We start from the raw sequence: 25,198 nt of genomic DNA, 5'->3' as shown, positions 1-25,198 counted from the left end.
TTCTTGGCCTCATCTCTGAAGGATATGCGAGGCCATGATGATGAATTTTATCCTACAACGCTACACACAGAAAATCCAGTTTTTTTCTTTAAAAAATGTTTAGGGGTACTCTTATTTTGACTCAAGAAAATCAGCATTTTATAGTTCAAATTAGGAAAAATAAATACAGTAAATGGGCAAAAGTACAAAGATTCACAAAATGTTTAGGAGTATGTGTACCCCCTGCATCCCCCCAGAAAAAAACACTGCCTAAAACCCTGAAGACTTGTAATGATTATTTCGCTATTGCAGCAGAGGGATGGAAAACAATTTTCAAGGCAACCACATTCAATTGCAGGAAATATTGTGGGGCCACATGCCAGCAGCAAGCAGAGACAGATACAAAAGGATGCGATGCACTGGATGTGCCTTGTTACCTTGTACATTAGACTACTTTTGAACCACACAAAGCCCACACACCTCTCTCCATCAGAGAAAGCAAAGAAACATTGTCATAGCCTGTAAGCAACACCTGCTGAAATTCCCTCTTCTATATAACTATTAAATATGCACAAGAACCCCCGCTTTTTTCTTGCATCCGATCCCCCCCCCCCGCAAATCTCCTTTTAACAGCCACGCACCGCACTAATAACTCAAGAGGTGCACGCCAGCAAAAAGCTGCGATTTTGATTTCTTTTCGCCACGCTGCTGCTGCTGTCCCTTTAGCCTGCCGGCGTGGGTGGGGAAAACCTCACACTTTTCCTCATGCCCTCCACACACGCCCCTACGCGAATCACCCCTTGCAGAGTGAAAGATATTCCTGCGGAACATTCCTTGCATTTTTGCTCGTCACGCTGATGCAAAAGACATGGGGTGGGGGGAAAAGACGACTTCTTTTTCCCCATGTTATTATGTCTGCGTGCGAGAGAGAGAGAGACGCCTCAGGCTACCGAAAAACGTTGAGAAATAATCGTGGCGGGAGGTCGCCGCCCAAACGCCCACGGGCTGGACCGTGCTGTGAAAATCACACCCGGGCGACCTTGGAAGAAAAACCCAACGCGTCCCGGGCGTCTCCAAAGGCGGCCCATCCCATGCGCACTGCGCGCGCCGCGCCGCCCACCTCCCCACCCCTCCTTGCGCCGGGAAGCCAATGGGCGCGGGGGATGCTGGCGCCGGGGAGGCGGCCGGGTTGCTACAGCAGCGGCCACACTCGCGGCAGCGGCGGGGAGCTAGAGCCTGAAGGGGCGGCGGCGCCATGGAAGAGCTGGACGGTAAGGGAGGGATGCGAGGAGACGCGGAGGAAGAAGGCCCGGGGAGGAGGCCTTCTCCGCTGAGGAAAAGGCTGCAGCCGCTGCGCGCGCGACAGAGAGGAGGGCCGAGCCTTTGTGTGTTTCTCCGGAGCTGGGAAGAAGGGAGGTGCCGGAGGGAGGCAAGAAATGGTGGCTTCCTCCGGGAAGGCGGCGGGAGAAGGTCCTTCGCCGACCCCCGAGAATGGGCCGGGAAGGTGGGCGCAAGCCGCCTGCGTAAAGCGCCTCCGCCTCGCCTCGCCCCTTGGCCGTTTGGTGCGCTGCTGCTGCTGCTCCTCCCTTGCCCAGCCCTTCCTTCCCCTGTTTGCAGAACTCGTCGCCAAGGGGCAAGGCCAGTGCCAGATTTACGTATAAGCTAAACAAGCTATAGTTTAGGGCCCCGGGGTCCCCCCAAAAAATTAAAGGGAAAAAAACCCCTGGATGTACATTTCCAAAATAGAAGATAAAAAAGAAATAAAATAAAACCTACATACAGCAACAGTGTTTTGTATTCTGTGTGGACCTATTAGGTCTCCATAAATTACCATATAGCATATATTTAACAAAAAAACAGCGACAATTTGTTGACAAAGGACAGCTGGACATTACCTTCAGTAGCTTAGGGCCTCGTCAAACCTAAATCCGGTCCTGGGCAAGATCTGCTCCTCAGAAAGGGAGGAAGGCAGGGATGGGCTTGTTATTCTGTGAAGCTAGGCTGACTTGAAGGGTCCAGTGGCTGGTTAGTCCCAGGCAGGCCGCCCTTAGGTTCTCAGGGATTTGCTTGGCAGGCTGCTGAAGCCAATAATAATAATAACAGCAGCAGCAACAGCAGTGTCCCCCCTCCCCCCCAAAAAATGTTCAGGGGTACTCTCATTTTCCTACTCATCTTGAAACACTGCCCCTCAATGAGGCCAAACTTAGATTCACAAAATGTTTAGGGGCGTGCATCCCCCCAGAAAGAAAATCACTGAACAACAGTAATAATATAAAAGAGCGACATCAGCAATGACTCTTCCTATCTAAAACTGACAAGTTTTAAGGTCCGGGCTTCTCAATGTTATCTTGCTTACTGCATAACTGTTTTGGTGAATCTTGTTTCTTTGCTTTTAAAAAAAAATCAGTGCAAGACAAGAGGGGAAGGGAAGGGTGCTTTCAGGAGCATTGGGAGGGATTGCTTGTGGCATGGAAGGCATCACATGGAGGATATTGGCACAGGAAACTTGAGAGAACCATTTTTAATGCAGGTATATACTTTAGCACCCAGTGCAAGTTTTATATTTCTGTTGCAGCAGTGGGAAATGCAAGAGCGGAAGCTGGGTGGGTGGAAAGATGATTTCAGTGCCATTTGTGCGGAAAGGCCTAAAACCTTTTAGACTGGGAATGAGTCCTTTGCTGGCTTAGCATATCTCCCCCGTGGTGAAGTAGTGTTTGGCTGAGTTCTCCTGGCATGCCCATGTTTTCTCATTCCTGAGCAATGACCTTGTATGGCTAGTTTTGGCTGTGCAAGCTGAGCATTCATTGCTTTCCTAAGCCTTTAATATATTGTTTGTTTTAAAATGTTACATGTATAGTAGTTCCCTCTACTTAGCTACTCAGCATTCTTGTCACATTTAGCCAACAATATACTCATTTATTTTTGCTATGGACAGCTGACATTCTGAGGGTGATGACAGCATTATTTTGGGCGGTTTGTCATCTGATTTATTTATTTCGCAATTCTAACAATTGCACTGAAGAAATGTTTTTCCGACATTTATAATCTTTCACACTTACATGCACTGTGGAAGAGGAGGTGATGTTTTACTAAGAAAAACATTCAAATAACTAGAACTAAACAATCTGACCTCAGTAAAGAATTGAAAATGGTAGCCCTTTAAGACAATTTCCCACTTGGACTGCTCTCCTCTGCTTAAATCCCATTAAAACTGATGCTCACTGAAGGATTCTAGTTATTGTCTTGAAGCTACTTGCAGGAGCACTTCTGCATCTTAATGTCTGAAAACATGAGAAGAGGATTTTTGTATATGCCTACTTCTTGTTAAAAGCAAGATGTTCCAGGATTATTGGCTTCTGCAGGTCTTCATTTTACATTTAGGGTGTATACACTGCTGCATGCAGGTTCTGCTTGCAAACATCCCATAGACATTTGGTTAGCCAATGGGAAGACAGAGTGCTGGGCTATATGGGTCTTTGGCCTGAACCAGCAGGTGATTCTTTTGTTCTTACAGGTTCTCTAGAACCTGTTCTTACTGGTAAGAACTTTTGTTCTTACTGATTCTCTAGAGAGCCAGTGTGGTGTAGTGGTTAAGAGCGGTGGTCTCGTAATCTGGGGAACCGGGTTCGCGTCTCTGCTCCTCCACATGCAGCTGCTGGGTGACCTTGGGCTAGTCACACTTCTTTGAAGTCTCTCAGCCCCACTCACCTCACAGAGTGTTTGTTGTGGGGGAGGAAGGGAAAGGAGAATGTTAGCCGCTTTGAGACTCCTTTGAGTAGTGATAAAGCGGGATATCAAATCCAAACTCTTCTTCTTCTTCTTACAATTAAAAAACCAATATTCGTAGAACAAAAACAAGAGAAGTAATTGAGGTAATCTGTGGTTCCTAGTTGAGAACCAACAAACCAGCCCTAGCAATAAAACATTAAGGGAGCCATCCTACTGCCAGATTCAGCAAGGTGAGCAGGTTAGGATCTAGTGCCTTATGTCCCTCATCCTTGGCTCAGCCAGAGTAAGTCGTGAAAAAGAGATGGGGGCGGGGCATGGCAGAGAAAGGACCACAGGGGTGGGGTCTGGATCCTAAACTCACTCAGCTTGGTCATGTGACCTTGCAACCTTTCATAAATTAAGCTGGCAAAAAAGTACAGTGGTACCTCGGGTTACATATGCTTCAGGTTACAGACTCTGCTAACCAGAAATAGTACCTCAGGTTAAGAACTTTGCTTCAGGATGAGAACAGAAATTGTGCAGCGGCGCAGCAGCAGCAGGAGGCCCCATTAGCTAAAGTGGTGCTTCAGGTTAAGAACAGTTTCAGGTTAAGAACAGACCTCCAGAATGAATTAAGTTCTTAACCCAAGGTACCACTGTATAGTGTCACTCGAACACTATTTTAAAGACTTCTTTTCCCTCTGCCAGCAGCAATCCTGCGACTGAACAGAGTTTGGATGTGGTGTAACTTTACACCAGCTTAATTTACACCGGCTTCTTGTGTAGAGGATTGCTACCTAAGCCCAACACAACAGTACTAAAAGCTAATCAGATTACCATAGTTAAAACAGTTTAGATGTACAGCTAAGGCAATAGTTGCAGACCTAACATGATAAAATAAAATAACTTAAGCCATGCAAATCACAGCACATTTTGTAGTAGCATAACTAATGGTCTCCTACATTACCTACTTTCACTCTAGTGGCCTCTATTGAGATTTAGGGGTGGTGAAAGGGGGCAAAAGAGTGGCACAGCCTCTTCAGGGGCATTGAAACCGTGGCCTCTCTAGTGGGGATAGTTTTCTCTTTCATGTGAAAGAATGAAGTACTGCTATTATTAGAAATTTTAGTTGTTTCACGCATTCTAGGCATATGTGTACATACCCTTCAGAAAAGGAAATGTTTTGGCATTTTCAAACAACCCCCTACATCTTTTCAGGGCTGTCGCTCAGCTAAAAAAAATAAATTGTAGGTTAATTGTGAATTTTCATCCTTTCAATTCTACTGAAATATAAAACTCAATAAACCAATGATTCCAAATAAAAATACTTACTTTCTTCTTTTTGTTTATTAAATTTGTCAGCCATTTTGTAATTCTCAGGAAACCCAAAGGGACTTACAACTAAGCAGACAGACAATAAATGTCACATAGATACATTAAAACCAAGAGGAAAAAGAAATACATTTTAAAAAATCCCATCCACTTCGAAAATGCCACAAATAATTAAAAGCCAAAGGCCTGGTTATAGAGGGAAGTTTTTGCCTGGTGCTTAAAGGTAAATAATGATGGTTCCAAGTGAGCCTTCCAGGGGAGAATATTCTACAAATGGGGAGCAACCCTCTGGACCTCTCATGGAGGGGGCACACAAAGGAGGGCCTCAGATGATGATCACGGTCTGGGTTGATTCATATGGGGAGAGGCGGCCCTTGAGGTATTGCACCCCTGAGCCTTTTAAGTTTATATGTAAAAACCAGAACTTTGAATTGGGCCCACAAACTAATTGGCAGCCAGTGCAAGTCAGACTCAGATTGGTGTTATATGTTCAGGAAACCTCTCATCCATCCTATCTATGCCTCAGTCTAACCTGGATTGAGCTTCAGTTTATTGGCTCTCCAGTCCATTACCGAGGCAAGAACGATCCAGCAGATCTGCTGCTACACCTGCGGATGTAAAGGAGAAGTGTTCCATCAGCATAATGCTGACAAAGTACTCCAAAACTCAGTGGTTTCATGTATCACCCTCTAGAAACGACCATCCAAGTAGGACTGGAACCACCGCAAAGCAGTGCCAACCCCTCCTAACTCAGACAGCCACTCCAGAAGGATAACATGGTTGAGGTCAAGGAGCATTAACGGGCACAATTACCATCTTCCAACAGAGGTCATACAGGGTGACCAAAGCAGTTCTGTGTCAAAACCAGGACTAAACCCCAATGGAAATGGATCTAGAAAATCAGTTTCCACCCAAGAGTGCCTGATTCGCTCTGTCATCTGGTCTTGGCTTTTAGGTGATGTATGCATCTTTTGCAGCAACACCACCTTAACAGAGACCTTTCCTCCAGCATAAGAGAGAGAGAAAAGCCTGATTATATTCGATGATTCCTGCCCCCATGGCTAAGATGTATGTATTATGTGTATATGTGTAAATCAGGGGAGTCGTATTAATGAGTCAAAATACTCATGATTTAATGAAACACTGCACTCCTATCTCTTTAAGAACGTTAATGTAAAACTTCAGTTTATTGCTGCCACAACCACATTGCTCAAGTTTAGCTAAGGGTTTACCCTTGTCAAGGAGGCCATAAATAGTCCTTTGCTTCACATTGTTGATAAGCACATTTTTGTAGCAATATACTTTTAGTGTTTCTGTGGTGGGTTGTTGCAGAAAACTAAGGATTGAAGTGTGCAGCTGCAGTAAAGGGTTGCAGAGTGTCTGCTTTGCATTTAGAAAGTCCAGAATTCATTATCCAGGTAGAGGTGGGAATGTTTCCTCTTTGAAACCCCAAATAGTTGCTTCTAGTCAGTGTAAACAGTTCTGAGCTATATGGTCCAGTGACCTGATTGAAGATAAGGCAGCTATGTTTATGTTCCAAGTAGCTGTTGCAATAAAGTAAGTTATTGCAAGATTTACATGGAGCTGTATTGGAGAGGTGGCTGTAGTGATGTTAGCATTGTGGCTTCATTACAGGCTCCCGGAACGCTTTGTTGCACTGATGTAAAGTGATGTGTGCACACTCCATTGTTATCCTGGCCACCTATACTAGTCAGTTTTAAATACAGACCACATGTCATTATTATACAGAAAAGTGTCAGCAGCATGACTAACCACCATCACGCCATACAGCCACTCTTAACACAGGTTAAGAGAAGGGCATGAGAAAGGACAGGAGCAACACTTGGAAAGTAAAGCCACATGGTTCTGTCACACCAGAGCATTGGCTGCTACCCTGCAGTACAGTGGTACCTCGGGTTAATTCGTTCTGGAGGTCCGTTCTTAACCTGAAACTGTTCTTAACCTGAAGCACCACTTTAGCTAATGGGGCCTCCTGTTGCTGCCGCACCGCCGCTGCACGATTTCTGTTCTCATCCTGAAGCAAACTTCTTAACCCGAGGTAATATTTCTGGGTTAGCAGAGTCTGTAACCTGAAGCGTATGTAACCTGAAGCGTATGTAACCCAAGGTACCACTGTAGTAGTAATAACACTACCCTGGCAGTAGTTAATAAGACATCTAGCAGCAAATCCAACAAGTAATAGTTGGCAATAGCTACAAGGGGCATCATACAGGAGTTGTATCTTGGCAGTCTTCTAGGAGTACAGCTCAGTATTCTACAATGAACTTCTCAGCTTCTCACAGATGCCCACCTTTTCTCTTTCTTGACTTGGTTGCTCATACTCATGATGATCTGTGCTGCGGTGATGCACTCTTAGGGGTTGAGCTTCTTTGCCAGAGTTACGCTGCTTAAAAAAATATTCAGACAGCTAAAACACTCAAACCACACATGTGCTGGCTATTCAGCCAAAATGTGATAGGAAAGACTGGGACATGAGAAAAGGAGACTGGGTAACATTGGACAAAATGGGATGGCGTGGAAAGGAAGCAGGCGGCCCAGTAAGCTTAATCTGTAGTGATGAATATAATTGTTCTGGCTAGTCTAGCGTTGAGTGCTCTGACTGATGGAGCGTGGATCTTCTACTTCATATTGTGCCCTAGAAAATTATTCACCAGTAGCTAATGTTAGAGAAGGTATTCTGCTATTCCTCATTCTTTCAGCCTTTATTGACCACTGTCTGCGAATTTAGGATTAGAGAACAGTCTTTAAGTACTTTTCCTTAAAAAATTGGTGCTGAAGTTTTCTGGAAATTAAATTATAATAGACTATTTATGGAATGTGTCAAATTTCTTAGTTTTAAAAAAACTTGTGGGACTTGCCAGCTGGATAACACTTAGGTTGCAAACTCAAGCAGGGCCTCTTGATAACTAGAAATACAACTAATCTTAAAAAGATGGTAGCACAACAGAAGAAAATTTAATCCTGTTGAAGAAATGCAGGTAATTGGACTAGTGCTTTCTGCAGTAATCCGTTAAGCAGTTTTGCCATAGATCATTACTGTTTTAATGATTTATCTCATTTTATTTTTCTCCTTAGAGACTTGCTACTCTGTACGGTATTCATGCATGTTGAAATGTTAATATGAGATTTGTGCAGATTCTTGGTGTTGGTTGTATGAAGAGCTTATTAGGCATATTGCTTCAATACTGCTTCAAACTTTTTTTTAAAAAAAATGCAAGTTCTTTAATATATGTCTATGTAGAATGGACTAATTAACCATGGGGAATTAAACACTGGGTGGTAAGGTCTTGTATAGTCATACCTAATGTTATGGATGCTTCAGGTTACGTATTTTCAGGCTGTGGACCATGGGAAAACCCGGAAGTACTGGAACGGGTTCCTTCCGGGTTCCACCACATGCCCAGAAGTGCTAAATCGCGCTATGCACAGAAACGCCAAGTCACACAGACTTCAGGATGTGAATCCTGCAGGTTGCAGATGTGCCTCCGTCACGGATTATGTCCGCAACCTGAGGTTCCACTATATAGGTTTCCCCAATGTCCCTCCCCCCTTTTATTTACATAAGTGTTCATTGGAGTAAGATGACTAAAACTGATTTATCAGGGTAGCTGATAAGTCATTCCAGTGTGTGAGAAAGCAAAAATAATATGAGGAATTTATGGCACAAAATGGTGACCAAACCAGGTTATACACAATATATTTTATGTTTTAAAATTAACAAAGCACCTTCCATCAAGAACATGGTACCCAATGGCCTCTAGGCATCGTTGGGTGGAATCTACACACATATAAAAAACGCTGTGGAAATGCTTTTTAAAAAAACATTTTGAAAAATATATTGAATTTGCCTTGGCTTATCATCGCCATCTAGTGTCACATTTATGTATTGCACTTTACAACACACTTAAAATGTTTTATTTGCGGCTGTATGGCTGAGTCCCTGAACTACAGTTCCCATGAGCCCTAATCATTGGCCATGCTGGGAGTGGTAATCCAAGAGCAGATGGAGAGCATCATGTGGTCCAGACTAGATGTCTCCACTTGATGCAACCAGGTGCAAAGAACAGGGCTTCTCCCGTGTGTTTTTTATCTATTCGGCTGTATTTGTGTTCTATTTAATTATAAATAAAACCTCCAAGCTCTTTATTTTTAATAATTCTGTAAAAGAAGAAATTGCAGTTACAACTTGTTATTCAGGGGCAATAAAAATGCATCTCTTTGCTTCAGTGTTCAAAACTCTCATTGTTCTAGGAGCATTTTGCGACTGGGAATTTCATTAGCGTGAGCAGTTTCTGAGCTCTGGGCGCAGTGCTGCGCCTAAGATTTCAGATTAAAACTGGAATGGAGAGAAAGGAAGACCTTTTTCTGCTTCCCAGCTACTCTCTGAAGACTGGAGAAGATACCCTCTTAATAATTTTAGGGGGTTGGGCAGAGGAAGGACTAGAGCATGTGAAAAATGAACATAATATTTTAGCTGCAATTCATTCATTTTCAGCTTTGTATTGGTATTAAAAAAGCACACCTAGACATTCCGTTGTTGCGCGCATAACATAGGTTTAAGGTGCCATTTAGCTCCTAGCTTTCACATCTCATTTTTTAACACTGGTTTCCTCAATTGTGAAAGTTAAATAAAGATACATTCTGCATAATTATGAAAGTTACAATACCACTGTACTTCTTTTTTCTGTCTGGTTTTCCTTGCTATCTAGGTCACTACTGTACTTGTTAAATGTCACAGTCGTTTAAGGATGCTATGGAATTGGCCTGGGGTTTTTTAAAGTGACCATCTATTCAAAGCTTTCTCAGTTTCTGACCTTCAACTTTGCCTTCTAGTACATTGCAACTCTAGTCTTTATTTATTTAAGATATTTTTACCTTGTCTTTTGAACTTATTTAGCATACAACAACTACATTCAGAGCAAACTATAGCAGGGAACACAGGACCACTAGCCAGCGTTTTTCTGAAGTGTTGAATTGGAGTCCAATCCATATACTGTATTGTAACTGGTATGCATGCTTGACATATACATAAATACAGTGCTCCCCCCCCTAAGAAATGTATAGGGGTACTCTCATTCTGTCTGAGACTCAGGAAACGAGGCCGCCATTGGGGGTTGCAACGGAACTGATGATTCTCTGTGCTAGAGAAGAAACTTAAAATTTTAATTTTTTTAGTTTCTTCTCCCATTAGATTCACAAAATGTTTAGGGGTATGCGTACCCCTATGCCCCCCCCCCGAAAAAATCACTGCACGAATATATCTGAAAGGTATGTAAAGATGATAAATAAAGATGCAGGATTGAATGGCAATAAAATATTTATCATTATCCATTCAAAACAGTTTCCTTCATTATATACACAAAGGAAAGATGAGTTCCCATTAATTATATTTTCGATTACTGATAGCTGAGTCAGGAAGTGTCAGCAACATATTTATTGAAAAACGCTCATGAAGTCAGTACGAGGAAGCCAGCTTCCAAGTACTGATCTTTGTGTCATTCTTTGTATATTCTTTTCCAGGACTTCTTTGAGAGGTGAATTGCTTCATGTTGCAAAGACAAATATCAGAAAATGCCTTGAAGCGTACATGCATAATTAAATACCACTGATAGTTAGGGAATAGGGCCAGTGATATCTTTTCTTTCATTGATCTTGTATAGACTCACAAGAGCACGCAGTAGCAAGATTGCTGCCATTGATCCGCTACCCATGATAATCGGTTGAGCTGTTTGTAGATACACTCTGCTCCTGTTACACTGCTTCTGCAAGGCTAGGTGTTCTTCCATATCCGATACATCAGTCTTGTGTGTAGTTATTATCATTTTGGTTCTGTAAGTGATGGCACTTGAATAAATGTATCAGAACTATAATATAGGATGCTATATGATGATGATGATAAGTGGTACTTTGCTATGTGAAACAAAGATGGATTAACAGCACTGGTGGTCTGCTGCTGTATGCAGATTGAATGCGAAGTCGAATTTCTTTGCTATTATTTCTGTTAATAAAGGCCTGTGAGACTTCCTGGTATGGCCAACCGGAGTCAAACCTAACCTCCACGCCCCCTTTTTCTTTGTTAAGTCTCTCAATGAAGGCTTACAGGATGTTGGATCTTATTGATTGTGTAATTCAGCCTTGTAAATAAACTCACAAAAGTTATTAGCCTGCAGCAGCAGCAGCAACAACAACAACAACAACAACAATACTAGAGACTCCTGCAGCACCATGCTGTAATTCTATGCTGGGTGCAGAGTGGAGGGTTTCCCTCCTCTGGAAGCCAGCTTTTACTTCTGTGCAGGTTGCAGAGGGAGGATGCATGAAGTTCCAGGTTGCCTGTGCCTCCCAGGAAAGTGCTTAAATATAATAATAATAATAATAATAATAATAATAATAATAATAATAAGCTGGGCTCAGGGCGGCTAACAACAATCAAAATAATCCAACATTCTAAGAACCTTTCATTATAAAAATTCTGTGCAGATTGCCAGCGGAGGGGGTCAGGCTGCGCCCTGACCAAAGGCCTGGTGGAACAGCTCTGTCTTACAGGCCCTGCGGAAAGATGTCAGGTCCCGCAGGGCCCTAGTCTCTTGTGACAGAGCGTTCCACCAGATTGGAGCCGCGGCCGAGAAAGCCCTGGCTCTAGTTGAGGCCAGCCTAACCTCTCTGTGGTCTGGGATCTTCAGGATGTTTTTATTTGCAGACCGTAAGTTCTTCTGTGGGACATACCAGGAGAGGCGGACACATATAAAGTGTCATCAAGCTAACTTTAAATAAAGAAGCTTATTCAAGCTTGCAAAAGGACGTGGCTTTACATACCATTGGCTGAGTCATACCATTAGTCCCTATAGCTAATAATAATAATAATAATAATAATAATAATAATAATAATAATCCTTTATTGTCACTCCTGTGTGCAGTGAAATTAAACCCCTCCCCCACACACATACACTCAGTCTTGTTTGCACTCTGTGTGCTTGTCAGAAGTCAATTACACCACTATTTTTTCCCCATTCAGCAGCCCACCAGCCCACGGATAAAAACTGTTCTTTAACCTGTTGGTGCAGCTGACTATATTTTTGTATATATACCTTCTGCCCGAAGGTAGGAGATTAAAAAAGTGCTGGCCAGGGTGTGAGTCGTCCCTAAAATTTTTTCTTGCTCTCCTGAGCTCAGTATTATCTGCTACACTGACTGGCAGCAACTCCCCAGGGTTTTAGACCATCTTGGCTGTGTGTCCTAGACCTAGAAGACCTGCTCCCTGCCCTGAAGGCCTTTTCCCACGTGGTCTGGGAGGGCAGGGCCTTGACTGACTCAAGCTTCAAAAGCTAAGTCTGGTGAACAGACTATTGGGCTGCGGCATTATTTAGCATGTTTTGTTGGGTGGAGGTTGTTGCTGTTGTTGCTGTTAATTTGTATCTTACAATTGTATCTTATGTGGAAATTGTTCAGTTTGGTTGTGTACTTTTCAGTGTTTTATTTATTGTTTATGGCTACTTTGTTATGCCTGTAGTTTTATGTATGTTGTGAGCCACTTTGAGCATGGTTTGGGCTTTCCGAAAGCAGCATACAAATAAAATGATTGATTGATTGATTGATTGATTGATTGAAACAGTTTCCATAGGGAGGAAACCCTGTGGCTGTATGTCTAGAGGGTTCTAGATTATGAGAACGTGCAACTTTTCTTTCTGATGGTCTTTTTATTTGTATGTTAAAAACCTACTTTTTAAAAAGTCCACGCATATATGAACTTAATGAGAAAAACGAGACAATAATGGTTTCTTGTACATTTTAAAAGAGAATGACTTTTCTCTTTCTGTTGCTCAGTTGAAGTACAAAGGAAATAATTCAATTTCCTAATAGATTACTTTTTTTTCCTTTTTGTAAATACAGCTGTAGTTGATTGGACATCTGCCAAGAACAGTAGTTCACTCATATAGGGAGACTGAAAAAAAAGTAGTACGGCTGCAACAATACAACACTATTTGTTGAGTGTTCTGTAGTGCTGTACATTGTCATTATGCTATTAGCACAAAACAGAACCAGCACTGACATGGGCAAGGGAGGGCAGTGTCTCCTTTGAGTCCCATTTGTAATGATTCTAACTGACATCAAATCAGGACTATATGCCAGGACCTGCCTGTCCTCCTGGCCTGGAGGCTGTCATTTACTCTGCTCTTGGATTTAATCTATGGGGAAGGAGTGGGGGTGGGAGATGTTCTTTATCAAGAGAAGAGAGCCAGTGCCACTGCTGACATTGGTGAGGAGTTGCTGCTCTTGTCAGTGAGGCAATTGAGGAATTTGTAGGACCTTACATTTTTGGCAGAGTTTGACTTCCAGCAAGTATTGGGGCCGTTCAAGTCTGCCACAACTACTATGTCTCTCCTTTTTGAATGTTCGGTAATCTGCTGTAGGAAGGTATCATTCAAGTCTTTAGCCTGGAGTGAAGGTCTATAGCGGACACTCACAGTAAGGTCACTGTTGTTTCCCTCTCCTACAGTTTTTATCCCATGCACTCTCAAACTGCATTCCTTGCTCTAAGTCATTGATTTCTTCACAACTGTACACATCCATTACATATAATGCTACTTCTCCTTCTTTCCTGTTTGGGCTATTTCTTTTGAATAGGCCATATACCCCTCAATTCTTACATTCCAGTCATTGATGTCTTCCCACCAGGTTTCAGTACTGCCTATTAGATCATATTTGTCATCCTGTATTGAGGGTTCAAATTCATCTTATTTGTTTTCCATTCTCTGTGCACTGGTATAGAGACAACTGATACCATAAGTCATTCCAGTCCAGCTGCTTCCTTCTTGTAGTTTCCTGCCCTTTAAGAGGTTTCTCAGCAGAGGAACTTTTATAATATGTTGTTCTGATATAGTTATTGTGTATTGGTACAATATTTTAGTACATTGTCACAGGCAATTTTAATTGGGAATTTGGCTAATATTTGATGATGAACTAATGAGTGATTTTTTTGGGGGGGGGAGTCCTCTCAACAAAAGGATCGTCTTGTATCTAGAGTTTTGCTGGCAATCTCAATATAGAATCCATAAATGAAATGTAAAAGGAGGATGATAAGCTTTTTCTTTTTCTCTTCTTTGCTATTTACATTGTCTGGGTTGAGGTAATGAATAGTAATATTTAGACATTTGCTTGAAATACCGATGAAGGTCTGTGGCCTTCTTTGCTGTCAGTATAGTTGATTTTTATGCTGCTTCATTTAAAATGAACAAAAAGATTTGAATGCTTATCTAGTCATTGTTTTCTGCTGAACAGAAAACACAGTCTTATTCAATGTACAAAACTAGGCAACACCTCATTGATAGGCCTTGTTTCTGTCCATAGTTTAATTTTTTAAAATGAGTGTATTGTCTGGTGGAGTTGTGTGCTAAAAATTATTTATTGATGTAGACAATTTCTTGCATATCTAGCCTCTTTTATTCAGCTCCTCCAAAATATTACACAGCAGTGCAGTTCTTCAGATACTGATTGATTCTATTTTATAATGGTAGGATTTCAGTGTTAGAAACTAGGGGCATTGTCCCAATCAATAATTAGATCACTAAAGACCATCGATTTCCACAGGTTTTCTATTCCTGCTCATGGAAGGAAAAACTTTTAATGTTCCCATGTGAGAAATGCAGATCATTTCACTCTCTGCAGGCAATTTTATGAATGACTCCTGTGAGCTCTATTATAATTAAGGCCTGACTTTATTGTAGTTTAATTTTTAGCAATTTACAGAAAGCATAAATATAATTGCAGATTAAGAGTTAAGTAGGAATTGCAATGCCATAATGTATGTCTGTGTTTCTTTTAAGATAACGGAAGTGTGGGACCAGCTGAAGATCTTTTACCATGCAAGATTTGTGGGAGGACTTTTTTCCCAAATGCATTAGTGAGTATAAAAGTCAGGTGACTTAAAAACATGTTCATGTCTAAACCTTCATTTAAAAGTGAAGCTATTGTGCCAATTTGAATTGTTTTATTTAATTAATTGGTGGAACTTGTATACTACTTAATTGTAAATACATTTAAGCAGTTATCACTGGTTACAGACATAGTTGGTTTTGTTCCTAATAATATGGGCTGTATTCAGACGTGGGGTTTATTGCCCATATTATTCAGATGTGGGGTGGCTGTGTGATAATAATAATAATAATAATAATAATAATAATAATAATAATAATAATAATATGTTATTCATACCCCGCCCATCTGGCTGGGTTGTCCCAGCCACTTTGGGCAGCTTCCAACACATAAAAAAGTAATAATAAAACATAATAGAACATTAATAGTAACAATCTGGTCCAATATAAAAGTCACAATAACTTTAAAATAAACAACTTATATCACACAAAGCAACATTCCAGCAATCCATCAGAATCTAATAGTAAACAGTTAAATTAAACACCAGCAAATAATAATTAAGCAGTTCACACTTATCAACCACAAGAAAGAATTACCAATCTATAATCAGAAAACAAAACAGCAAATCACAATGCATAAAATACCACAAAACGTACAAAACTATGTAAAAAGATCAAATTGAGAAACAAAGACACACAACTTATAAAACTATTTTTCAAAAAAATGAAATCCCTGACCATGAAATTGCAAGAAAATGACAACACAAAACTCATGATTTTCAAAATGGATTTTTTATGGAAACAATTAATATGGAAATGAGCACTGAACTTCATCTAAATTTCCAGGAATGACTTTTGTATCGTGTGGATGATCACATAAAGGTAAGGAAATGTTGGGGAGCCAGAGTAAAGTGTCGTATGAATGCAGCCTTGGTCAGTATTAATGAATCTATTCATAAAAGTCCTGAGTACATTATGGGATGGATTTGCTTTTGAAACCTCAACTTTGTTTTATACTATTGAGTAAGGTGGGATGGCGAAGAATACATATAAGTTTTATCCTGCCACGTCTCCCTGCTTATTTGATGGGATGGAAAGGAGGAGGAGGGGAGGAAACCTGCTTTCGAAATATAAATGTTGTGTTTCTTTCCTCTTCTACTTGTAGAAGAAGCATGTTCCCATTTGCCAAAGAGCTGCTAATAAAAAAAGAAAAGCATTTGACTCCAGCAGACAGAGAGCGGAGGGAACTGATATTTCCACTGTCAAACCTCTGAAGCCACGGGTAGGTACTGCAGCATAGACTATTCCATTTTTTTAGACAATTGTATGTCCATGGGCATGTACCGTATTTTTCGCCCTATAAAATGAAGGGGAAATGTGTGTGCGTCCTATAGGGTGAATACAGGCTTTCGCTGAAGCTTGGAGAGCGAGAGGGGTCGGTGCACCCCTCTCGCTCTCCAGGCTTCAGGAAGCTATCAGCAAGCCTGGGGAGCCCACGGGAGTTCCCGCAGGGCTCCCTAGGCTGCGAATAGCAGCCTGCCGCCCGGCGCGCGGGGCACCCTTAAGCAGAGCGCCCCTCGCGCCGGGCAGACATCCGCAGCATCGGGAGCCCTGCGGGAGTTCCCACAGGGCTCCCCACGCTGCGGATAGCAGCCTGCTGCACAGCCCTTGGACTTTGGCTTTGAACACAGATTCTGTGGCAAGGATTTTTTTTTTTAAGTCAGCAAAGAGAGAGAAATTGTGTCTGTGAAAAATGCTGCATCTCAGAAGACTCATTTTTCTTGTGTGGTATACGAAATGAGGAAATACATCATGTGCCAGCCCAGTTTCTGTTGGTATAGAAGTCTGCAAGCTGTTTGATTATACAGAATGTCTTCAGTGCTTAAGATCAAAAGCTTGCCTAGTCATACACCACCTGGAGTTTATTTTGTATAACAATATTTGGTGGAACAGACGTAACACAGCACCTAATTACCAAACTATGAATGAAAGCAGGCGATGCTAGTGATTCCCAAAGAATGGCTCTTCCTAACCAGGCCACATAGGTGATATCTACAGGGGACTGCCTTTGAATGCAACTCAGAAAGTTCTGCTGGTGCAGAATATGTCTGCTTGGGTGCTCATTTGACCCAGGTTCTCAGAACATATTTTATTGATTCTGTACCAGTTGCACTAATTACTGATGCAGACCTAGGCTCAATTCAAGTACAGTCATATCTCAGGTTACAGATGCTTCCAGTTGCGCAATTTTGGGTTGCGCACCACGCCGAACCTGGAAGTACCGTAACGGGTTACTTCCGAGTTTCGGTGCTTACGCAGAAACACTAAATTGTGCTTTGTGCATGCGCAGAAGCACTGAATTGCAACTCGCGCATGCGCAGACGCGACGCTGTGGGTTGCAAACATGCCTCCTGCATGAATCATGTTTGCAACCCGAGCGTCGACAGTACTGATTTTGACGTTTAAAGCCCTAGGTGGCTGGAAGTCAGGTTATTTGAATGACTGCCTGTATGAGTCTGTGCCTTAAGATAGGTATTGGGGAGGCCCTGCTGATATCATTGGCTTTTGAGATCAGTTAGATTGGTGGGCAGAGTTACACTATTCAAACAGACTTTCCAAAACTTTGTTTCCATTGGTTTTACTGGTACAGGATTTTGTTTGTTTTTTGGGCATGTGGCATTAGCAGTGATTTTCCATGGACCAGAAAGGTGACTTATACACATGGCGTTATTTAAATAACAACAACAACACAGAGATAAGTAAATAATGTCAATACGAAAATACAGCCAAAAGAGTGAAGTGGTTAACCCAGTGTATAGGACCATGGAAAAGGTGCACATTGCTTCCGCTTAGGTATACAGAGCTCTTATTTGTAAATCACTGTCAGCAGTGTCTAATGAAATATTAAATGTATTTTTCTATATTTGTTTCATAAGTGCTCTCACAACTTCCCTGTCAAAGGATCTAAATACAGCTTTTGTATAAACTCTCCTTATCTCCTGAAAAGCAACATTATTTCATGGTTAAGGGAAGATATGTATTTAGTGATGTTATATATAATATTGCATGCACAGCTGAAGAAATCACTTTTATCAAATTGCTAATTTGTGTATGCTGCTTCTGTTGTCTTCTTAGCCGGAGCCCCCAAAGAAACAATCAAACTGGAGGAGAAAGCATGAGGAACTCATAGCAGCTATACGAGCAGCCAAAGGAGTTGATCAGGTCCTTAAAGAAGGTGGAAAACTGCCGCCGCCGCCACCACCTACTTATGATCCTGGTATGTAATGTGACATTGTGGGCTTCAACTGCAGCATCTGTTTTGAGCGATATTGCCAATGAATGGCTAGGCAGACACATCCTGTCTCTCTCAAAGGGTCAGGTGTTTTGTCTGGTCATAAACAAGACTAACGTACAGTTCAAGGCATTTCATTGCTTCATAATGGGAGGGCAAGGAATTAATCCAAAAAGCCTGCAGGCAAGGTAGACTAAGAAGGTGAGATTTACCTCTTAAATGCACAGATGAAGGGAAGGGGAAGCAGAATCCCCAGTAGCATCCTAAAAAGAGCAGGCATTCTCCTAGGCCATGGCAGAGCTTTCAGCTGGCAGGTTCAGGGGGTGGTGGAACATAGAAACAGTCATCCCAAGTGGCTGAGTTTGGACCAGTAAGTCTGCTCTTGAAACCACACTTTCAGAAGTCACACCCATTATAGTCTTAGAAATCCAAAATCTACAAAATCTGTAGAAAGGTGCTCTCTAGGGGAACAACAAGGGCAGAGATGGTGAAGCTACTTGAAAAGAGAGGCAGGATTCAGGAAGGCTGTGCTTGGTACTAGAGCATAAAAGAACACAGGTTTATTGATACTTTGTAAACTGATTTGAGCCTTTTTACAATCGAAAGGTGTATAAATGTTATTAAATAAAACAAAACAAAACATCGTTGGTCCATTAGTAGTTTTGTGTTGTGCTGATAGGGATGTGGGGTGTGAATCTTTTCCTGCTCAGATTGCAAAATGGACTCGCCTGATTTGATCCCAGATCAGTGGTTGACTTGAAAAATTGCAGCCTTGTGGAATCATTTGAGAGGCAGTTGGAGGGTTCTGTTCTGCCTCTGTTCATTAAATTTTTTTCCCCCTTTGTGAAAATAGGATACATCGCTTGCCTCAGCCTGTAGCACATGAGACTTTTTGCTGCTGTGCACTTTGAATGCACTTACAGCAAGTCCCCTTGTGAGGCATGGAGCCTTGATGGTGTCCTGTTGCTTTAGGGAAATTATATGGCAAAAAACATGGCTGCCCCCAGTGTTTACAGTGTGGAGCCAAGAGTGTCATACTTTTAGAAGTTTAAAAGAAAGGGGGGGGAAAGAAACAAGCATCAAACAAGTTTTAGACTACTTTTTAAGTTCTTGTTATTATTATTTTACCATTTGTTTTCAGGTAGATTTTTAAAAATCCATTAAATATCTACGAGTGACAGATGTAGTCTTGTCTCTTCTGAGAACTGGCATGGACCAGACTCTTATGGGTTCATCTGTCCCTAGTCCTGATTGCATTAGGGTGGAAGGGATTATTCCACCCTGGAAGGGATTATTGGCTTTTGCATGTCCTAGCAGAGCACCTAGTGTTAGGAATTCTTTCTTTTCAGTTCAGTAGAGGGTGGTGACTGGCACCATTTTCTTTAGTCACTTGACATTGCACTTGCAGAGAAGGTAGAGACTGAAAATAAAATGGAGGCGTGAGACAAAATGACGGTAACTTGGCATCAACCTTTTCCACTTTCCTCCAGATGAGTTTTTTTAGCCGTTATGGCTGCAAAGATAGACTTGAAAGATATTGCTTAAGTAAGCAGTGCTCACTGAAGTCTCTGAAACTAGGGATGTTCCTGAATAAATGTTTTATGTATTTGGAATTACTTTAGTGCCCAGCAAAGCTGAATATCAACTTCGCATCTAGCAAAATCTAAATAAATTATACTAAGAATAAAATCACAGAATAAGCAATGCAAAATAAGTTATGCAGAATTTTAATTTTTTTTTAGCTTGGGCTTCACACAGCCGTGGATATAATCTTGTTTTTTCCATCTATTCTCCTTCCCAAAGGAGTGGGAAGGAGCTGTGACAGAATCATTCTTGTGTCAAAAATTGCAATGCTGGAAAAAGTTACATGTCTGTAAGAGAAAGTTCTCCAAGCTACCGTCAGATCCTCAAGTGGCTGGAGCAACCCAGCCAGATGGGTGGGGTATAAATAATAAAACTATTGTTAGGCTCTCCTCTTGGCATTTTTGTCTTTGCTTTGTAGGAGTATTTTGGTGGCACTCAGATGTAATCTGGAAAGCTTATAGTTAACCAAAAGCTGAGTCTGCTTGCTATATATTTGGTTCCCAGAATGTTTTGCTGCATCTTGTACCGGCAAAGGATGAGACAGTAGGAATAGTGCTTGGAGTGCCAGTGACTGAGAATTCCAAGAAGTCTGACAAAACACAGGCTTGAGCTAATTTGAAAGTGTATTCCTTGCCAGTGATGGCAAAACCTCCTGTGTTTCTCCTTTACTGTGATGTCTGCTGTGTTGTCTAACAGAAAGTTTCCAGTTGGTTAAAGGCCCTAAACATGGTCAGAATAGCCCCCTGTGACTTACTTGTTGTTGCTGTTGTTGAATAATTTGTATACCGCCCTCTACCCGGAGGTCTCAAGGCAGTTTACAGAATAAAAGAAAAATAGAAAACCACAAAATACTTAATCAAATAAAAATAAAAAGAACAACCCAATAACCCCCCCCCAAAAAAACCCCCACCACATTTTAAAAGGGCATAGCATGTCAATCAAATCAACCAAAGGCCTGGTTAAAAAGGAATGTTTTTGCCTGCCACTTAAAGGTGTATATTTGCTATATGTGTTGAGATTTTGCAGCCACTCAGATCTATTCCAGCTGGATTTCACATTGGCAACTGATTTTGTACAGTGGTACCTCCGGTTGCAAACAGGATCTGTTCCAGAGCTCCGGCCGCAGCCCGAGGAATTTGCTGCCGGAGGTGGCACTTCTGCGCATACGCGCAGTACATAGAGCACAAAAGTATACTTCCAGGTTTGCCGCTTACATATCCCAAAGTTTACATAACTGGAGGGATACATAAATGGAGGTACGACTGTATTGGAAACATCCAATGCATTAATCAGTTGTGTGTGTTTGCATAAATTCTAACTTTCATCATCTGAAGCTGTAGGATTATTGGAAAGGTCTAACATATTACCTGCTTGCTTGACTCCTGCCCAACTTGATTTGTTAAGTCTCGACTGAAGACAAGTTGAGAGGTGATAATCTCCCTTCATTGCCTGTCCCAGTAGTTGAGGTGGTGGCTAAACCTTTATAGAAAAATCATATTCTAGGTCCCTTAGGGTTAGGAGTTATTTGTCAATCTCCAACTTGATATTTTGGGATTAGGTGGTCAGGCAGGCTCCAGCTACTCCTCCTGCATTAACACTCAAAAGCTAGGCTTGTATTGTTCAGCAGACTTCTTTTAATAGTGGCCTCTATCACATGGACCTGCCTCCTTAAAAAGCAAAGACCCATTTGCTTTTGGCTTTTATTTGCATTTTTTGGGAAGGCTTTTGAATGCTGATGGCTTCAATACTCAGGAATCTTCATTGATTTTTACTGACTTGCTTTTGATTTTTAACAGGTTTAAATTATAATGCTGTTTCAGATATTATAGCAGTTTTATGTTTTCTGTTTTTATTGTCATGCACTTTGTGGGTCTGGTCTAGAGTTAAAGCTGGGATAAAAGCAGAGTGGCTAAATTAATAAATAACCTGTACTGTTCTTTGTGTTTCATGAATTGCTGATGAATATAGATTATATCCAGTGCCCATATTGCCAGAGAAGATTTAATGAAAGTGCAGCTGATCGGCACATCAATTTCTGCAAAGAACAGGCAGCGCGTATTACTAATAAAGGAAAAGTGGTTACTGATTCTAAAGGGAAGCTTCCTACCCGAACGCAGGTGAATGATTATTATTTGCTCAGATGAATAATAAACCCTGCCTGAAGTGAAGTAATTCCATACTAGGGATCATCAGGAAAGGGATTAAAAATTGAAAAGCCAGTAGCATTGTGCTGTTATACCAATCCATGGGGCAGTCACACTTGGAATACTGTGTACAGTTCTGGTCACTTCTCCTCATGAAGGGTATTGTGGAGCAGGAAAAGGCAACCAAAATGGTCAAGAAGATAAAACAACTCTGCTATGAGGAAGGTGACAACATTTGCAGCTTTATAACTTAGAGGAAAGGCAAGTATTGGAGGACTTGATAGAGGTGTATAAAATTATGCATGGTGTAGAGAAAGTTGGTAAAGAAAAGTTTTCCTCCCACTTTTATAATACAGTCATACCTTGGAAGTCGAACGGAATCCGTTCCGGAAGTCCGTTCGACTTCCAAAACGTTCGGAAACCAAAGTGCGGCTTCTGATTGGCTGCAGGAAGCTCCTGCAGCCAATCAGAAGCCGCGGAAGCCCCTTTGGATGTTCAGGTTCCAAAGAACGTTCACAAACCGGAACACTCACTTCCGGATTTGCGGTTTTCGGGAGCCAGAATGCCCGAGTACCAAGGTGTTTGGGATCCAGGGTACGACTGTACTGGAATTGATCGAAATCCAGTGAAGATGAATGTTGGAAGTGTCCGTATTGCTTCACACAAAACATAGTCAAATTATGGAATTTGTTGTTAGAGGAGATGGTGGTAACTACCACCCTGAATGTCTTTAAAAGGGAATTAGACAGATTAATGAGGGACAAGGATATCAATGGCTGCTAGCTATTATGGCTGTGTTCTACCTCCACTATAAGAATCATGCCTGTGTGTACCAGGTGCTAGGAAATGCAGGTAGGGAGAGCTCTGATGCACTCAGGTTCTGCTTGCAGGCTTCCCAGGAATGTTTGGTTGGCCACTGTGAGAACAGAGTACTGGATGATATGGGCCTTGGGCCTGATCCAGCACAGCTTTCATTTTCTTACGAACATATAAAAAGATGATCACTCAGCCTTTACTTAAATCAGCATTGGAATATCTGGTACGTACATTGTTCTTTTCATAGTAATAGGTGAGTAGACGCTAGATTTTCCTGGATGAAGTGAAAAAACCACAGCATTTCGAACCCTATTTTTATGGTACATTTGCAAACACCCCATGAGATGCAGAGCTATTGATCATTACAGTATTTCAAGACATGGAACTGTATGACTGAGCTGTTCAGTGACTGGTTTTTGTGTCTGTTTCAGTACAAGTCGCCATCAGTAAAGAAGATGCCTCCATCAGGAATAACACCACCAGCCTCATCACGCTTACCACAACCAAGTAATGCCAATAAAATTGTTCTTGTGGTTGCATATCAGGAATGCATGAATAAATATTGCCTCAAGGCTAACAGATATAATGGCTTGGATCCTGATTTTCTTTCCATGAATGGAACACAGTTTTCCTGCCACCCCATTTTCTCTGTTCCCGGGGGCTGAGGAATCCTTGGTACAAGATGTCTACAGATGGCTGTTGCAGCCATTACTTTATGTGAATCAAGGACCCAAGCCATTGCAATGTGCATGCAAACTTCTGTAGTCTTCAGGAGGTTGTTGGTCTGCACCTCCCATTATCCCTGGCATTTGGCCATACGGACAGAAGCTAATGGGAATTGCAAACCAACCACATCTGGTTTCCCCACCCCAGCTCTCCCATGGTTTATTGGTGTTTATCTTCATGGCTGAAAAAATTCAAGTTGAAACAGAAGGCCAATGATATACACCTTCCCATGGAGCTTCTTACTTGCAAATGTTGCTACAGAGTTCAGTAGCAGGATTAATCTCTGATATGTGCAGACATCCCTGGAGAGCTGTTGCCTGTCAGTGTAGACACTATTGAGCTAGGTAGACCAGTGGCTCAACTATGTATAGTATAACCAGAAGGTGATTGAGTGAATGCTTTGAGGCTGCATACTGTGATAAACTCTTTGTGCTCTTCTCAGTCATCACATTTTAAAAGATGAAAGATTTATTTTATTGCTTTAAAGGTGAGATGTAGAATCTTGGAAAAGGGATGTGGGTGGCGCTGTGGGTTAAACCACAGAGCCTAGGACTTGCCGATCAGAAGGTCAGCGGTTCGAATCCCCGCGGCGGGGTGAGCTCCCGTTGTTCGGTCCCAGCTCCTGCCAATCTAGCAGTTTGAAATCACGTCAAGTGTAAGTAGGTACCGCTCCAGCGGGAAGGTAAATGGCATTACCGTGCGCTGCTCTGGTTCGCCAGAACCGGCTTAGTCATGCTAGCCGCATGACCCGGAAGCTGTACGCCGGCTCCCTCGGCCAATAAAGCGAGATGAGCACCGCAACCCCAGAGTCAGTCACGACTGGACCGAATGGTCAGGGGTCCCTTTACCTTTACCTAGAATCTTGAAAACAATTGTTCAGTGCTTTCAGGCCTGTTACTAAGGAAGTATTACCGCTAGGAGAGTAGGAGATGAGAAAAAGCTACGCTTTCGAGACAGGGTACATTGCCTCTCTTGCTTTCTTGCGGTGCCTGTTGTGGCTGCTTCTTGTAGCCATTTAAAACTACACAAAGAAACTATGATGCTTGTTCGTCCTGACTTGAGATGAACATTTCAGTGATTGGGTAGGAAGATGATGTATCAAACAGTGGGGAATGCTGGAAAACAGACAGATTTATTTTTAAACATTTGCATGGCTACTGTAAAATACATTAAATTATGACTTGTAGGGCAGCTAGCCTTGCTTGTGGTATTGATTTGCTTCCTGAATAATGAGTCAGCATGTTCTATTGCATAGAGCTTTGGGTTTGGATGGGGAAACGTGGCTTGAAATCTAGTTGGCTATTATGAAAAATAGGATGCTGAACTAGAACTGTATTTTTTTCTAATACAGAAAAAGTATTTTTATGTTCATAACCCCCACACAGCCTGAAGTCTTCTGGATAATAATTCTGGGCAAGTCATTATCTTCCATGATTGCCCTGCTAAGATGATACTAGGCAGTTACAGGGTCACTTCGGTGCTCTTTATAGTGAATAACTCTGGACTTCATTTCTCTCTGCCTCAATTGGCCAATGCTTCCTCTCCCCACTGGCCCAGCTTTGCTGCTTTCTCGGTCAAAATCTGCCTATCCTGAAGTTGCTGTTTATTTACAGCAGGGGAAGGTTGGGGAGACTCACAATTAAGGTACAGTGGTACCTCGGGTTACATATGCTTCAGGTTACAGACTCCGCTTAACCCAGAAATAGTACCTTGGGTTAGGAATT

General features: G+C 41.9%; 2 protein-coding genes across 2 annotated transcripts in view; both read left to right on the top strand.

The window, feature by feature from the left end:
• Positions 1-15,592, top strand: part of LOC310713380 (uncharacterized protein) — a 174,180-nt gene extending 158,588 nt beyond the window's left edge. The window contains exon 2 of the mRNA XM_083517445.1: positions 15,524-15,592. The gene's annotated coding sequence lies outside the window, so the exon portion shown is untranslated. The remainder of the gene's footprint in view (positions 1-15,523) is intronic.
• The window catches only part of ZC2HC1A (zinc finger C2HC-type containing 1A), a 31,037-nt gene continuing 6,781 nt past the window's right edge, over positions 943-25,198 (top strand). The window contains exons 1-6 of the mRNA XM_083517396.1: positions 943-1,250; positions 14,865-14,941; positions 16,078-16,194; positions 18,048-18,189; positions 21,757-21,905; positions 23,180-23,255. Coding sequence (XP_083373522.1) covers positions 1,235-1,250; positions 14,865-14,941; positions 16,078-16,194; positions 18,048-18,189; positions 21,757-21,905; positions 23,180-23,255 — 577 coding nt within the window. The 5' untranslated portion in view covers positions 943-1,234. The remainder of the gene's footprint in view (positions 1,251-14,864; positions 14,942-16,077; positions 16,195-18,047; positions 18,190-21,756; positions 21,906-23,179; positions 23,256-25,198) is intronic.

Source organism: Podarcis liolepis (assembly GCF_965112155.1).
Source record: "Podarcis liolepis genome assembly, chromosome: 8".
In the NCBI taxonomy this organism is placed as follows: Eukaryota; Metazoa; Chordata; class Lepidosauria; order Squamata; family Lacertidae; genus Podarcis; species Podarcis liolepis.
This window is presented reverse-complemented; position numbering and strand designations above follow the sequence as displayed.